This window comes from Aptenodytes forsteri, unplaced genomic scaffold, assembly GCF_000699145.1.
Source record: "Aptenodytes forsteri isolate BGI_AS27 unplaced genomic scaffold, ASM69914v1 Scaffold396, whole genome shotgun sequence".
Classification (NCBI taxonomy): domain Eukaryota; kingdom Metazoa; phylum Chordata; class Aves; order Sphenisciformes; family Spheniscidae; genus Aptenodytes; species Aptenodytes forsteri.
The window spans coordinates 1,206,192-1,224,124 of NW_008794215.1; the positions used below are offsets into that span (position 1 = coordinate 1,206,192).

The window sequence follows — 17,933 nt, forward strand, 5'->3', positions numbered from 1 at the left end:
ACCCCGCGGCCCCGCCGCCTCAGGGGGACCTCGCCTCAGGCCCAGGGGATGCCGAGGCGCGAGGGTGGCGGGTAGGTTGGGGGATCGAGAAGCAGGCGGGGGGTTATTGCTGGGGGCGGACGGAGCTGGAGGGCGCGCATGTTGGGTGGGTGAGCTGCGCTGCTTCGGCCGGCCAAGGCCAAGCAGGGAGTTTCAGGGTGTAACTAATTGCTTGCCGTGCGTGTCTTCAGCGTGGCGCCGCATATACGTGCGGTATCGTGGCTAGCTTTGTGCTGTCTCGATGAGGTAATGTAAGGTTATGGTAAGTGTGGTACGGTCACATAATGTAGAGGTTACGGTAAGGTGTTAAGGTCACGACTCCGATCCTGAAACAGTATCCTTTAAAGGACATCCTTATCATGCTTATCAGGCTCAGATTACTAGTTACTAGTAATGTTACTAGTTTCACCACAGATTTATAATTGCTCTAACATAAAGCTATGAGTAAAAACTTATTTTCTTTTGGAGTTTAGCAATTTACAACACTCCGTTCCAGCTTTGGTAAGTTTTGTTACTTTCCTAGCTGTATGGCTCTTTGCCATACAGACAGTGTGTGCATATTTTTAATATCCAAAGGTACAAACTGTTATTAATTCTTTCTTTTTTTGCAGAAAGATTGACAACCACTAACCCTTCTGAACAGAAAGTATTTCCAAATCTTCCCAGGGCAAAAGCATTTCTTCACTTGTGCCAACTGGAAACTGTGTTTTACTGGAATTTGATGTTAATGACACAGCATTGCCCAACAGACCTCACCTTGTAGTTTCTGACTTCTCTGCAGTGTAGATTTTCCAAGTTTAGTTACCATAAGAGAAGATTGTTTGCATATGGAGATATTGCAGGATCAGGGTAGCTAAACAAGAGTGTGAGAAATTAAATTAAGCCCTTAATCACAAATAGCTTTAAAAATTATATTGTGCGTTCTTTTCATTTGGCTCCTAAGACTTGTGTCACAGCTTTAAACATTTCCTCCTCAGCAGAAGAACTAGCAAGTCAAGTCAGATTCCTTTGGATATTTATGGATCTTACTTTTGCTTGAAGTTCATGAGATTGTTTGTATCACACATGTGCACTAACAATTGTAGGACTGTGCCTTCTTTTTTATTTTACAACAAAAGACATTTTGTTTTCCTATATTCCTTGGCTCCAAAAAGTGGGGCTTAATGAAGATGATATGCGCTTCTAAATAAGCACTCCTAATTGCATTGCAATTGGTTGTTATTGATAACCCTGTAGGCAGGATAGTGGCATTTCAGAATTTGGTCCATACGTTTCTGCACTTTCTTGTGATTAATTGTGAGATGTCTTGTAGGTAGAACTAATCTCCAAGAGTGCGGAATCTAAGCTAGGTTTAGTGATGGAGTCTACAAAGTAGCAAATTTCCGATACTCTTCTTGAGAATCATCCCTCTAGGGCTGGGGACCTGTTTTGGAAAAAATAAGTCTTTTTAGAATCTTTTCAGAATTTCTGAGTCTCCACAGGCTGCTAAGTTTCTAAATTTCTTCTTTGGACCCTTCTTTGAACTAAGAGATTCTGATGTTCAAAAACCACCTGTGTTTAATCTTTCCATCTAGAATTTCAGGTCTCCAAATGCTGTAGCTACTTGTACTTAATCTTCCACATACCATCTGACACTGATTTCTAGGTTACTTCTCTGACAGCATGGGAAGAAGCAAGGCACTTTTTTTTTTTAAGGAATGTGTTTTTCTGCAGTTGGTGTATTAAAGCCCAAGAGAATTATTGTGCAAAAATCTGTGGTCGTCATAAGATGTATATTCAATCTAACCCAAATCTGACTTCATGCAGAGGTTATGTTTGTACTTCATCCTAGACAGAGCCCTCCTGCCATCAGTCCTGACAGCATGGGAAGAAGCAAAGCACTTTTTTTTTTTAAGGAATGTGTTTTTCTGCAGTTGGTGTATTAAAGCCCAAGAGAATTATTGTGCAAAAATCTGTGGTCGTCATAAGATGTATATTCAATCTAACCCAAATCTGACTTCATGCAGAGGTTATGTTTGTACTTCATCCTAGACAGAGCCCTCCTGCCATCAGTCCAGACAGTGGCTGCTCCCTCCCGTCTGGTTTGATGTTGCCTCTCAGTTTGGAGTTCAGGCTGATACAGTCCCTTTTTGCCCACTGGGCTCCTGCGTACTACTGCATAGTACTTGTAGAGCAGCTAAGGGATAATCAAAGTTTGTGGCTCTGCCAATGCTTATAACCAAAGGTCTTCAAGCTCTCGTCAAGCATCTTTCTTAGTGTGGGCTCATACTTAGCCTTAAATATGAATCAAGAGTCTAGCAACTGACCAGACTGTTTATTGATGCATCCCTGGTTAATATTTGACACAGATTTATCTGATTTCAGTTTATCAACATTTGGAAATGCTTCAGAAAAGAATAATCAGGTAGATTGTGGCAAGACATTCCATTTCTGAATCTTTTATGATGACTCATTCCAACAGCAATCTTTTATGTTTTTCCACGGGCAATTCCAGACTTGCTTTCAAGTACTGATCTATTGATCTATGTCATGCTAGAAGAAAATCCACCACTGAAACAGGTAGCTGGAACTGAAGATCTCAAAGAAGAGCTAGAACTGTCTGTATTTTTTAAAGCCAATCATTATTCAGTTAAGCTCAGTAACAGACTGTTCTCAAGTTAGAAGAGAATTCCTTTTCTGCATTTTGAATCACAGGAAGGATTAAACTTGGCCCAATGCCTTATCTTAGAAAGTGGCTGGAGATGTGTGCATGAACCCGAACCACTTAAGTACAGGCTCCAGAAGAAGAGGTGAAGTTAAGCAGATAGCTTCGACAAAAAGATTTCAAATGCATGAATGTTATTGGTAAGAAAGCATTAAGTCAGTCTACATGAAATACTGGCAGACATTTGTCTCTAGGAATGAAGAGAAAGTCCTTTGGCACAGGCTAACAATAACTGTCAAACAACACAACAAACCTTCAATAGGCAAATAAGAATTTTTCTTGTCTTGTGAGACTTCTAGGCAATGCTTACCTACCAAAAATTAACACTCAGAAAGAACAGTGTTCATTACAGCATATTCTGTGCCTTTGTAATCCCTGTGGGAGATACAGGTAGGGATGAGATGTTAATGCTGCAAAAGATTTTAGTCTGGATATAAATTCGTACCTGAGCTGAGCATGTTGTTTGCTCATTAATTTGTACAGCTACACCTACTTACTATATATGCTGTAAACTGAGAAGCAGGGCCACAGGCCTCCATTAATTGTGCTAAAGCAGTGGGTTTATATACCCCTTTTTAAAAATACCAGCTATGTGTGTATGTTTGACTTCATTGTTGTGATCAAAACCACCATCACTTGGATTCAGTAGTGACAGGTGAAATGTGGAGAACGAGCATCTCCTTTCCTCCCTAAATCTTTTTGCCCAGTACATTTTATTATGTCCTTGCATTACATCCCACAACTCTTGTATAAGGCTAATTCTCAGTGACTTGGGGATACTGTCTTTTTGTACTTGAAATAGATTATACTCCGGGGAAAAGAATGAAAATCTTTAAATTCAGTAAAAATGCAACATTGAAACCCTATGGCAAGAGATGTTTTCATAACATACCACTTAGACTTTTGTAAGCATCATTTTTATGGCACTCAAAACTTTTAGGAGTTCTGGTTGATATGAAGGTATATAGCCAGACTTTGTCTTTGCCCTGCATTTGACTTATGGAGGAATCAAGACTTCCTGGTGTGTTGTACTGCAAATAAGTTGCTTAGAATAACTATGATGTACAAGAAGGGTTGTTTTCCATAGTGTCAAACATACTGCTGAGTCTCAGGCGTTATCTCTGAAGATCTCCACATCATTCAAATATAAATACCAGGTTTAAATCAGTTACTTGGCTGCTTTTCTTCCGTCTATACAGCGGGATTCCTCAAAAAGGATGGAAGAGCCCCTATTAGGCTCTCTGGCCTGACTGTTGAGGAAACACAAATCAGTCAGCCAGTCTTCCCTTTGTGCTAAGCCAAATCTCTCAACTTATGCATGTGCCAGTCTTCTCCCAACTGGCAGAGAGGTAATGCATGTGGAATTGGGAAAGTTCTATGTCTCTATAAAAATATTTTAAATTCTTTGTCTGTGTATACCATATTTTTAAATTCTGTGTGTAGCTATATACACATATATATAAAAAAATATCTAAAATATATATGCACAAAGATGTGTGTTTATGTGTGTGTATATATATGTGTTTATGTTCTAAAGTTTGAGCTGTTGGTTTCTCCTCCAAAGATTGCCAAAACTTTTTTTTCCTAAACATCGTGTATGTTGGTACAACTGCTGACACAGTAAAGGCCTAATTCTGTCTAGCATCCTTGTTAATATGAATAAATAGTTATTAATCAAGAAAAAAAAAAAATTACATATACAAATACATTGGTTTCTGTAACAAGCACATTGTTTTCTAGTTCTTTTAATTCTAAGTAAAGTAGTAAGTTCACTTTGTTTTGTAGCACATGAATCTTGGATTAATCAGTAACTTTATCATCTCTGATGTTCAGAAGTCTGGAACTATCCCCAACAGACCTCAGGAAAAAACCTCTTAATTAATGCTTAACTCCAGACATTGGAGTTTTTCATCCAGCTTTCCCCATTTATCAAGTTATCTTGCATCTATTTTCAGATGCTGAGCGGATGCTAAGTAGGTTATTCAGTTTGTAAACACAGATGATTATACATTGAGATGTTTTCCTTGTGTTATAAGTACATGAGCCATTTTTTATACTAGGTAATGAATACTCCTGTTTTTCCTGGTATTGGGTTGCTTCATCTTCTATATCCAGACTGATTGTTATATATAATATTTATGTTTTTCCTTGCTGTCTTTACAAAAAAAAACCCAACATTTTTTAAATACTTCACATGAATTTCTATGTTTAAACAATGTTAAACTAGAAAATTTCAAAATAAAGTAAAACTGTAAGTATCCACTGCTAGTTTTTTAATTCCGTTAAATGTTTAAGGATTACTCATGTAAGTAGCTGTGTGTGACTTGAGTATGTCCAGCTGCTAAGAAAGGGATTGTTTACATAAGTAAAAATTTACAGAATATGTCCCAAAACTAGCTGTAGACTCTGTGAAAGATTATCTAATGCTAAACTTTACTTCAGCTGTAAATCATTTCAGGTAATTAGATTAGGTTTTCAAAATCTGAGAACTCTTCAGCACTTCATGGCTTTCTGGCCAAGGGAAGTATGTTTGGATCTTAGCCATGTTATGTGTCTAAAAGATGTACCATTTGCCCATGTCATGGAAGGTGTCAGAAGTATTCCAACCATATATTTACTCCTTAATGGACTCGCCAGTAGGTAAATTATGTCTTCCGTGAGGATCTTGAGTGTGTCACAAGCTGCGAACATCATTCCCTTTCCCCCAGGGTCTGGAACTTAAATCCTTCTTGTTTCCAACTTGGAAAATGTAAATTTTCATGTAAACAAGAAACTGACTGTACTGACAAGATAGGATTATTTAGGGTATTGAATGAATGTATCATTTTTATTCTCGTCTTGGTTTTGGCAGGCAGCTCTTCAAAGAGATGTTTAAAATATTTATGTAATTGTTAATTACGTTCATTAAGTTGTGGTACAACAGATTTTGGAAGAAAAGGGAGAAATGACAAAGCTACAGATGTTTGCATATTTGTTTTGAGGGTGTTCTTGTATTTTGCTGCTGTTTAAGTGTCTGTATTGGAAAGACCAAGGCAAAGAACATAATATGTTGACAGTGCTGTCTGGTTGGCACAAAGTGGTTGGGATTGCTCAAACAGTGCCCTTTGTAGAGAGTCAAGCAGTAACGGAGTGAGATAATCAGAGTACCTCTTCAGGCCTATCTTTGCAATCATAGCGAATTTCTATTACACAAATTAACTTACTTTCCCTACTCCCTCCCCCCAACCTTTTTTGTTTGTTTGTTTTTAAGTTAGCCTAGACTAGAACAGATTTAATGCAGTCAAAAGGCTTCTAGTAAAATTCTCCTAATGGCTAAATATTTCTTTCCTCGGTGTATAGTTTAGGATGAGGCTTTTATCAACTTTCTCATTGCCAAATCAAATGGGATTCTAGAGTGGCAGGTGAACTTTTTCATTTTTGTCCCTATAAATACGTATTTATAGATGCTATTTCCATAATGGATATAGATAATTTCTGATCAGTGTATCATCTATTTGCAAGTAAATTCTGCTGACAAACAGTAATGCATTATAAATAGTTTCCTCATGACAATTCGTTTGAGAGACCTTCAAAATAATTCAAGACCTGCATCTGAGCAGAAAAGTCTTAAGCTGAAGAAAAAATATCTGTTTTATGTAAAACAATACAAGAAACTGGAAAATAGAGGGAAGGGTAAGAAATAAGACTAATTATCTAACATAAGCATGCTAAGAGGTACAGGATGGTGAGTCTCAGGTCTCCCTCTAAGAGTCTGTAGGTAAGCATCAGCATAGCTGATGCTGTGATGTTCCGAGGGTTGACTTCAGTATCCACTGAGGTTCTTTCTGACCATTCTTTCTATGAAAATGGTGAAGAAAATGATACTTGCATAGATACAAGAAATCTGTAATTTATTTAAGGTTATGTTTTATTAGTTGGAGCTGACAGTTCTTTTAACTCTAATGTTTCTGTTGTGAAACATGGAGTAATGGAGAAATGAATAAAAATTAAATTCTGTTAATACAAATTAACAGAAATAAAAGACTTGGTTGATGCTTTCATTGTGGTGAACACATTTAATCTGTGAAACTGCTGAGGCTCAGATTGCGTTTTGCTGTTTGATGAAATATAGTAACAATTTGAAAGGCTAGTCTGTGCATGCTAACTTTAAGATTTAAACCTACATTTCAGTTTGTTGTGAAACGAGGTACTGAAAAATTCTGATTCTTTTAGCTCCTTTGAAGGTCTCAGGTTAGAAGTCTAAAAGGTAGCTATTTAGGAGATTTTAATACAAAATCTAAATTACTTGCCATAGCTATCCCTCTGCCCTCCAAACTCAGTGCTAGAGAACTTAGCATGGGTGATACAGCAGAGGCAGAAGTTAGTTAATGAACTGAGAGGACGCTTTTTAGAAGATAGTCTTGCATAGCTTCCCACTTACCTATGCAAAATGGCTTAAATAATTTTTAGTTGCAGGGCATAGAAGTTCATTTTCTCCGCCACCACTTAATCAATATTAAAGGAGAAACAGTAATTAGACTTGGAAATTAGAACTACTGCATCACGAACTTAATTTTTCATAATCCGTCTCTAAGATGACCTTTCACAGTATCACCTGTAATTCCTCTACATGGATGTTACCTCAGAAAGGAACGCCTTTAATTGACTCTTCCTTAGAGTTAGGCCATCGCCTTTCAACACACAGCCCTTCCTGTGCCTTAGACATACTAGTTTCATAGTAGACATACTTCCAGCCTTAGGAACCAGGGTGATCATGTGCCCGATGATGGACAGGATCTCTATTTTAGCAAAACAGGTTCTCATTATTTCCACTCTGGGGGAGGGAAATTGTCTAATGGGTAATGGACCCACTACATTGTTATATTCTGCCATTTCAGAGGGGTAGGAGGGACTTGGAAAATGTGCTTTAGATATGCTGATGATCAAACCTGTTTCAAGTAGTAAACATGTTATTAATCACTGCATGTACAAAATGGGCCCATACTTTGCAGGGGTGGGGTGTGGGATGGGATGGTGAAGGGGGAATGTTCCTTTAAGATTTTGCACATCTAAGTTCAACAAACCCTGAATGAATCTGATGCAGTATCAAACGGAATAATCCTAAATGTAACCTGAATAAGAAAACTGGTTTTTAGATGTATTTTACGTAGAAACTACCAGCTTTTTCTCCATATTCCAATTTTCTTTTCTGACACAAAATGACAGCTGCAGTCCATTAACAAGTTGACAGGATTCTAAATTCATCATAACTTACTCACTTATTTGATCCAGCGTAGCAACCTTCTACTACTAGGAGGGATTTGATTAAAATACACAATGAACTGATAGCTAGTTTAATGAATTAAACCTCTGACTATGACCACATGTTGAAAACACATTTTTAACTGTGCTCTTCATGTAATGCCTGATGGCTATCTGTCATCCACATTTACTTTTTCCAGTTATTGAAGAATTACCAGAAGTGGAGAATTGAATGCCCAGAAATAAGTGCAGATTTACAACCATCTTCTGTTCTTGGTCTTTTGCATGCTGGCTATCATGGAGTCCTGAGATCAAGGGACCCACAGGGAAGCAGAGTTCTAATATACAGAATTGGTGAGTGACAAAATTGCGTGGACCTGTTTCACACCTGACTCTGGCACTGACTGTTTTGTTTTGTTTTGTGGGGTTTTTTGTTTTGATTTCTTGTGGTTTTGGGGCTGGGGTTTTTTTTAATTATCACAATTTGAGCAGCAAAATAAAAGAATTTTGTAGGTACAATACCAGGGGTTGATAAAATTAGATAATATCAGAATGTCTTAACTAGAAAGGTAACATATTTATGTTCCCTGTTAGAAATACCTTTAATTTTTGTTTTGTTTTGTGGGGTTTTTTGTTTTGATTTCTTGTGGTTTTGGGGCTGGGGTTTTTTTTAATTATCACAATTTGAGCAGCAAAATAAAAGAATTTTGTAGGTACAATACCAGGGGTTGATAAAATTAGATAATATCAGAATGTCTTAACTAGAAAGGTAACATATTTATGTTCCCTGTTAGAAATACCTTTACATTACTATAAAGGTGAGTTTATTGAGCTGTAACGGTTATATCATTTGACTTACATACTGGTATGGCTAAAGCTGTACAATCCTTTATGAAGAACTTATTTTCTTTTTAGCAGAATTCTTATCTGCATCAAAAAAGTCTTCAGGTTAAAACCCTAAAACTTGCAAGAATATGTGGTTATTTGGGTCTGAGTGTCCAAACAATTGTTTCCATGCAAATTTTCAAAGCCATGTGCTAAGACTGTGGTACTGGTGCATATGCAGCACAGAGGGGAGAGAGAGAACAGAAAAAAAGGTGTACACCTAGTCATGTACCAACATTCAGTTTAGACGCAGATGAGAAGATCACTGGGTTTTCACTGTTTAGATGTAGCCAAAGAGCCCTATCTAACAACACTCTAAAGATCCTTGGTTTGTTTCATGCACTCCCAAAAGTCTTTTAAAAAAAGATGTAGTTAAATGATCATGTGTTACCATTTTTCTTTGTGCTTGTTTTGGACAGAGAAATTATTTTTGCCAACTTTTAAAGAATCGTTTTAATATCAGCTAGTCTAGTAGAAAATGTGTCTCTCTGCAAAGTTGTGTTCTGTGAAGCTTTCATCTAGGGTTAAGGCTCATCCCATGTAATTCTTTGCTCAGGCCTCAGAAAAACAAGTGGGATTCACTGAATCTTGACATAATTACTGCACTGAAGAAAAATTACATGAATTGATTGGATTGATGATCTGTAGTTTCTGCTAACACGACTGTTACTGAATTAAGCTGTTCCTGTCAAAACCTTGTACTGGAGGCTACGGCCATAGGTGGAACATACTACAGTAGGTGGCGTGTACAACTATCTACCATTAGGTGGTACCATCTGCAAAAAGAGTTCAAAAGATGAGTGACAGAGGAGGCACACAAAATAACTTCTGTAAAGGCAAATCTGTTTATTTCAGGACCTTTGATATTGCTGGTTACTTCTTGTTCCTTAGAAGCACATTAGAAGCAGTAACAAGCAAAAGTACAGGTGTATGTGGTACCCTCATGGTAATGCAGTACAATCTATTTACTCTTCAGGACAATGGGATCCCAAGTTATTTACGGCATACGATGTGTTTCGTGTAAGTCTTATCACATCTGAACTCATTGTAAAGGAGATTGAGACTCAGCGGAATGGAGTAAAGGCTATCTTTGATCTTCAAGGGTGGCGATTTGCTCATGCATTTCAAATCAGTCCAGCAGTGGCCAAGAAAATTGCTGCTGTGCTTACAGTAAGTATGACATACTGCTTTATGCTTCTTCATTGCTATAACTTCCAATTTTTCATCTGTTTTAAACTATAGTAAATTTTCATTCCTTAGACCTTCTTAGAGTCTATGCAGCTTGAAAGAACAAAATCTTAAATCCATTAAAAGTCAGATAGCTCAGGCATAGGTTGTGCTTGATTTGACTTAACATATGTTCTTGTAAAGCAGTAAATGTCCTTTAACCTCTGATGTTTTATAAGAACTCCACCGACCTGTTACAACACAAGAATTTCATGAGTATAAGAGCAGATGAAGCCTAGTTTTGTAAGGATCTGTGTTCGTTACCCCATTTCATCTCCTCTCTTCCATTCTTTTGTGCATTAACTAACATTCAAAGCTTTTTTTCCCGGAGACTCAGAGAGGACAAGAAGTAGCATGTGCTAAGAGTAGTTAAAAGCAAGACAGTACTAACTTGTTACCAGTATGGATGATGCTACATAACTATCCAGGTGTTACCAACAGAATGTACAATGTTTATGTTCTGCTTGATTTTTGCCCCCCAACATGAGCATTATTTTGTGCAACTCACTGCTACAGCACCTCCTATTTTTCACAAAACTTCTAGGGACTTTACTGTCCTTAAGACTTGTTCCTTTCTGTCAAATTCAGTTGAAATTTGCCAATGGATTTAAGAGAAAAAAAAGGGAACAAAAGAAAAAAAGAAGGGGACAGAGAATTGACAGGCAAACTACAGTGTAGTCCTATAATCCCGTTTTCCTTCAGTAGTTAGGTTGAAAATCAGTAATAATAAAACTGTTAGCCTGTGATGTGGAAATGAGCCAGGGAGATAATCTCTTGCTCTGATTTGGTAAGGGTCATATCTGATGTTCAGTCAAAGCTTAATCATCAGAACTTCAGCTTTTCTTCTTTTTTGGTATCTACTGTAAAACTTCAGTGAAACCATCAGGTATTCCCAACCTTTCACATCTAGAATAAGAACTCTTGATTTTCCTATGATCCTGGGCCAGATCTCATGAGAACAGGACATGTGAGAGTGTTTCAGTTGATTTCTGAGGTAGTAAACAAGTTGCTAGTAATTTTTTAACCTTGAAATGGAGCAGAAAGGAGGTAGAACAGGATTTGCAATTACATCTAAAGGTTTCAATCCATTATCTCGAACCAGGAAATTCTTTGAATGTGATGTTTCCATCTTGACCTATTTCAGATTTGTTGCATGTTTTTCAAGCTTCTAAATGTTTGTTATAGCTATTGAAAAAAAGGTAGAAAAAATTTGTGTTTCCAGTGTTCTTTTCTAAGAAGAGAAATGTTTAACTCCTTTTTTTTCAGCTTCCTTTCATCACTTTAACCGAGTTCATTTATTTCACCCAGAGATTGTCTTAGTGTTGTTCAATATGCATATAAGTAAAAATTAAGGAACCTTAGTTTCAAGGTTTTGAAAACCCTGTATTTTTCTTAAGAAATGTGTCTTGCAAATTACTATCCTGTATGAAGAAACAGAAGTTAATAGAAAGGAAATATGTACTAAGAAATGGAAAGTATAGTAACATTAGTAAGTGACATCATCTTGAAAAATCTGTTACCCCAGGCAAAACCAAATTGTTTTGTGAAAAACATGATAGTAGACTTTAAGTGTATGATAACAGATAATAACATGCAGTAAACCTATAATCTGATGGTTTTAAGGTCTTTATCATACATTAAAATCTAAAAGGAGTTGAACTTACGAAATGTGTGGGGTTTCGGGTTTTTTTATCCATAGAAGAGTGCATGAAATAATGTGAGAAGAGCTACTGTACTAGCGGGGAGAACTGATTGTGAGAAATACCATTTTTATAAGCAGAAAAGCTCTGGTTGAAGAGGTAGTATCAGCTGGGATATGAATGGAAGCTATACTTTCCCCATTGCATAATGCTGTCTTTAAGCACTGCCATATTTTCTTTTAACTTGCAAAGGTCTGGGACTTCTAAATGAATCTTGAATGCAAGTAGAAGTATTTCATATTATAAAGGCTGTATAGCACATATAATTTTTATTTTCATTATGACAGTAGTCTTGTTGTAAAGCTGAACTTCTGGCTTGGGCAAATTCCCAATAATTTCAAGGCTCTAAATTATATTTATAAGGTCTCTTAATTATATTTATAATTTATTTAACTTAAAGTTAGTACCTGCAATGGTTTATATTTATATACATTTACATATTATCCTTCAGGTTGTGAATTGCCAATGAAAGCACACGGCTAGATAGCTTTCTGGTAAGTTAGCAGCAGATTCTCTGCTGTGAAGAATTGTACCTCTGAGGAAAGGCTGAGCACAAGCTTTGTGTACATTACTTATGTGTCATTTGGTGAGGGTTTTCTTGTTTGTTTGTTGTTTGGTTTGGGTTTTTTAATAGCCCTCTCCTCATACTGGTGTTTTTTGTTTTTCTGTTTTTTTTCCTAATGGGAGATGATGTGATTTTCTAAGCATTGTTGGGGCAGTGTAAACTAAGAACACTCCAAAGTGCAGGTATTAGCAAGGTCAGGAGGAATACTCTAACCTATGGACTAGATAGTTTTCACAGATTTGTCCTTAACAATAGAATCTTTTCAGTAATATTTTCTTTTTTCTTATGTTGTTTTTCATATATGTTGACAGGATTCCTTTCCACTAAAAGTTCGAGGTATCCACTTGATTAATGAGCCTTTATTCTTCCACCCAGTCTTCACTCTAATTAACCCTTTTCTCACTGAAAAAATAAAAGAACGGGTGAGTGCACACAAATATTTCTTTCTGTCACAAAACCCCTATATGACGATCTGTAGCACTTCCCTTAGGGTCTGGTACTCCTGAGCACTGAAGAGCATAAATCATTTTTGTGTGTTAGTGCCATACAGGCCTCCGGAATCTAATTGTAAAGCATTTGCAGTTATCAATAATGTGAGAGTTGCAAGTAGTTGCTGTTATCACCACTCAAAGATAAAAACCACCGTGACACAGAGAGGTTAAATGATTTGCTTGAGGTCACACAGCAATTCTTCTGCAGGACTAGGAAGAAATAGGTCCTGGATCTCCCAACACTCTGCCTATAAATGACAGTGAGAAGTTGTCACTGAACGGTGATGTTATGCTCCAAGTTTAAAAGACGTGTAGATGAGGCGCTTAGGGACATGGTTTAGTGGGCATGGTGGTGTTGGGTTGACGGTTGGACTCGATGATCTTAGAGGTCTTTTCCAACCTCAATGATTCTATGATTCTATGATTCTAAGTTGTGCAGAATTAGTAGAAGACAACTTTTTAGTTCTGAAAGACCTGCAGAGGCATTTATGCATCAAAAATAGGTCAGGCTTAAGTTCAGAATTTCTTTCCAAATAGCTTCTTAGTTGTTTTAAATTGTTTTGCAGTTTTAAATCTGAAAACGCTGTTTGTATTTGGATGCAAAAGCATGCCAAGAATTCTCGAAGAATTCTGGTTTTTGTAGCATAGGAAGAATATTGGAGGTTTCAGCTGGCAGAAAAGGAGATACTGTGAAGTGTTAACAGCAGGACTAAGGTACAAAATAAGCAGCACTGACCATTGTTATTCCCCCTCTGAAGCGTCCTTGTCTCAGCACATGGATCTTGGGCATTTGCAGTAGCCACTGCACTCCAGGACAGTAGATCCAGATTTTTCTGGTCACTGTTAGCTGTTATATGCCAGTCCGCCTTTCCTAGCATGTGTGTTCTGTTATGGGAGAGAGGTAGGATTGTTTCTGCCAGCCTTGTGCAGTCAGTCCCTCACTCTGAAAAGATGATTAAAAAAGTGAGTATGTTCCAGCAGCCTGATGCCGTGGCCCTTCTTCTCTTACATTAATACCTGTGAAACAAGCCCCCGTCACCTGATCCAGCTCAGAATATCTCAGGCTAGAACTCAAAAAGCAGAAGAGAGAGCAGATGGACAGTAAAGGCCTAAAAGAAAATAAACCAGATATCCCAGTTCATGGAATGGAACAGAAGCAGATTGGCTTGTCTCCTGGCTTAGAGTTTCAGGTATGATCTGAAAAAAACCCTCTAAGGGCCGGTTCCCCATACCTTCATAAGAATCATTACTATTCACTCATTGTCTTACTTCCTGATGAGGAAGTGTTAGATAAAAGGCAGGCAACTACCTTTTGAGTGCGTATCTTGTAGTCTTTGTGTAATAATAGTTGCAGAAAATTCTTGTCAAGTGTTAGTAAGAGGCCTATAAAAGTTTCTGACTGGAAGTAATGAACAAGGCTTCAAAATAGCTACAATAAAGCAAGAGAAGAACTCGAACTACAGTATTACAAGGGTTAAAGTGGAGGAGTAGTCCAGGATCTAATTTCAGTTGGAACTGAAACATAAGGACTGAGATACAGATTCTTCTGAATATCCTTCTTGGCACCTGTCTGAACCTACATACATACTACATAATGTTGTTTTTAAATACATATGGCAGCACCAGCTAGTAATGGCCAGGAACCAACCACTGTTCTTTCATTGGAAATGACTGAAAAGCAAGTACATGATATCTATCGTGACAAGATCAAACCCCAGTCTTCCCATGGTTTAGCTCACTTTAGCTGTACGGATGTAGTGTGTGCTCTCATCAGTGTCGCTAAACCAGTCTGGAACAAGTGTGTAGTTAGTTTCGGCTCTTGTGCTTGCAGCTGCATAAAATGCAGTTCTCTGGTTGTAGTCCATGCTTCATCAAGCGGCAGATACTGAGCAGGACAGAGTTTGAGCACCCATGGGAAACTCACTTACATGGTAGTACTTTCTTCTTCATTTAAGGAGCTCATTATGAACGAGTACACTTGTTTAGTTGAACCAAGCTGGTGGTTTCAGCTCTTGCACTGAGTTTCTTTGCTGCCTGTTTTCCCTCTGTAGTCTAGCATTCATATGCAAGTAAGTGCTTTTCATATTTTGTTTTAGGTGCATATGCATGGAAATAACTACATACGGAGTCTGACCGAACACTTCCCGATCAGCATTCTCCCACAGGAATATGGGGGGGAGGAAGTCTCCATTGAAGAGCTGGCCAAGGAATGGACTGACTTTATAATGGCATCTGCAGATTATCTTCAGAGCATTTCTGTGGTTGCCCAGGAATAACCTTACTACAGTATAATATCAATTCTTGAACACTGGAAGTGGAAATAAGTTTAATACGAAATCTTCCATGTAAAGTTGAAATTACTGTAAATGAAACCAGTATGTCTTCGCAGGGCACTGAGTAGTATATTGACTGCACTTTTATACTGACTGGAGTCTATCAGTATGTACGTCTGAAGAGATTAATCAATTCTACATGTTTGCAATACTGTTTGTAACTGATTAACTTCTATGCCAAAAAGCTGAATAGTGCACTGGATATCAGAGATCAATACTGTTCCTGTTAAGTCTTTGGAGACAGCTCATCTGTAATAATGCAGTCCAGAACCTTACGCTTAGCTCTTGTATCTTGGCTTGTCAAGATGATAGGATCCAAAAAAGAACAGAACGTGCATGGGGTAGACTAGTTTGTTGCGGAAGTATGACTACAGGGCTAATTTACAAGGAGTGAAAAGAGGCTGCTTTTTGGATTGATTCTCAGGGAAAATGGCTGTTTTGTTAGTTTGTGTCAAATTGAAAATTAGTCAGCAATAGTAAGGCATTTGTGTTAATCTTTGTGCTGCTTGTGCAGCTTCCCTTTTTGTGCTAATTAACACAGTAATCGTCCAATTTTATAGAGGAAGATAGGGAAAACACTATGTACCTATTCTTCAAAGGACAGTATGAATGAGGAGGAGGAACTGGTAAGAGAGTCAAAACAACCTTGAAAATTCTGATTTTCTTTCTTCAAAGAAAGAAGCTATAAGTCACTCAGATTATGATCACCTTTAATTCCTACTGTAGAGCACTACAGAGGTCAACGGCTCAGCTGTTTGCAGTATCTGTTTGGTTTGGAGGGTGAAGTAGGTTATCCTTTGTGGATCTGAACTTTAGAAGTATTTGTTGTGTGGTTTAAGGGTGCTTGTAGGTCACTTTGGACCTCAGCGTAGGAGATGCTGGGTATCTTCATTTTACTGTCAGAAAAGTAATCGGCAGCTCGCCAGTCTATATCTTTTGTTGGGCACTGGAAGAAATGATTTTCAATTTCCGTTGAGGCCTCTTCTTTATTTCTGTAGGGGTAATGAAAAAAAAATCTGTCTATACTTACTGAAAACAGATTTTTTTTTTTTAAGGGACATGATTCAGTTATGAACACTGCATGTGTAAAAGCTATCACTCACGTTATGTAGCAGTATCATCCTGCAATTCCCCGTATTTAATAATCGAAACCATTATTTTACTTTTCACTCAGCTTTTTGTTAAAAGCTCTGTTAGTACACCAAATGCTAAAGTTCATTTATCCCATTTTTAACTCTGTTTTGTGATAAGCCACGGGGTCTTTGCGTAAGCATTGTACATTTAAGCATTCCCTATGAATCTTCGTATAAATTAATCCGTAACAAATACTTTGTTTCTCAGGTAGCTAGAAATGCTAACTTCAGTTACTTTGGAATCATTAGGACATTGGGATGTTATATTAGTGTATGCTTAGGGGAGAGAAATGAGACTATGCTATTAAATCAGAAATGTCTTATTTTAGATTATCATTAATACTGAGTTATTGCAAAAGCCATTGGAAGCTATTCTTTTATTAGCAAGAGGAACATCTATGAAAGGCCCATAGAGTACTTGTTGGTTGTGGTTTCTTCTGCTGTGGTAAGGTCAATGCCAGATTCAAAATTCTTTCAAAACTGACAAGGACTTTTTAATTTTTTTTTCTTCCAGTTCCCTCATTTTCTCAAGTGCATTTTTCATTCTCCTCTTTCAGGGTATCTTTGATATGGAGCCTAAATTTAAAGAAACATTTTTCAGATACATTTTCATCTATTCATATATTTCATATATCTTTCTTTTTCTCAGATTCAACTATTTTGTGATATAAAAGCTCCTTAAATAGAGGAGTTCAGTGAAGTGCTAATTCTTCTTTATAAGAAAATAAACTAAGTAGTCAGGCATCTGGCAATTCTTCAAGTGTGTAACTCAAGTTGCAAATCATTTACGAGCTGGAGAACGGAAGCTATTGTCTTAATTTGACGCTCCTTCAATTTTAATCCTTGAATGTAAACCGCATAAAGGAATGAACGGTGTTTCAGTGAACAGGAAAATTCAAACTTTTCCTATGAAACCAGTCTCTAATCATTGCTGGTTTATGTAGCAGAGACTTCATTTGATTGCATATTTATATGCACATGGACAGAATTTAGCTGTTTTTTTGATCTTCGTTTGGACTACACCAGCTCTATGAATATAAAGTCCTAAATGTCTTCAAAAACATCCTGAATCTATTATTAAATGGTAACGTGTTTGCATAACACAACAGTTAGAACACCGAGTGCAGTTATTTTTTCATGAACTGTTAATTATTTTTCAATGTTTACATGTCGTATAGAAGGTAGGAACTCTATGTAAGGGACAATTGCAGTTGCTGCTAATAATGACAGAAGATAATTAGGACGTTTGCATAATGAATGGAAGAGGTGGTGGTACGATGGGTGGGGGTATGGCAGCCTTGAGCTGCAGAGTCAACAAAACAAAAAAGTAAAAATCGCTAAGTGCGTTATTCTTTAAGAATATCAGGAGTGCCTCTAAAAAAAAGTCAGTTGCTGTTAAATGATGCAAATATAATTTACTACTGACTATAAGTACAATGTAATGCACAACGTTTTTTAATTTTTTACCTATTAACATCATTATATTAATAAAGCTTTTCTCGTTGACCCAGCCTCGCCTGTCACTTTTGGTGATACAAGCCTTACTTTTCCTGAGGATTGAGAAGGGGCCTCCGCAGGACCGAGGCCGCCTCCTCCCTCCGGGCACAGGCCGCAG

At 37.4% G+C, this 17,933-nt stretch overlaps 2 protein-coding genes across 2 annotated transcripts in view; both read left to right on the top strand.

Annotated features, from left to right (window-relative positions):
- The window catches only part of TTPA (alpha tocopherol transfer protein), a 50,904-nt gene extending 33,080 nt beyond the window's left edge, over positions 1 to 17,824 (top strand). Inside the window, exons 2-6 of the mRNA XM_009285499.2 lie at positions 4,042 to 4,092; positions 8,185 to 8,338; positions 9,846 to 10,039; positions 12,673 to 12,783; positions 14,949 to 17,824. Coding sequence (XP_009283774.1) covers positions 4,042 to 4,092; positions 8,185 to 8,338; positions 9,846 to 10,039; positions 12,673 to 12,783; positions 14,949 to 15,128 — 690 coding nt within the window. The 3' untranslated portion in view covers positions 15,129 to 17,824. The remainder of the gene's footprint in view (positions 1 to 4,041; positions 4,093 to 8,184; positions 8,339 to 9,845; positions 10,040 to 12,672; positions 12,784 to 14,948) is intronic.
- GGH (gamma-glutamyl hydrolase) overlaps positions 17,596 to 17,933 on the top strand; it is a 17,767-nt gene continuing 17,429 nt past the window's right edge. The window contains exon 1 of the mRNA XM_009285512.2: positions 17,596 to 17,605. Coding sequence (XP_009283787.1) covers positions 17,596 to 17,605 — 10 coding nt within the window. The remainder of the gene's footprint in view (positions 17,606 to 17,933) is intronic.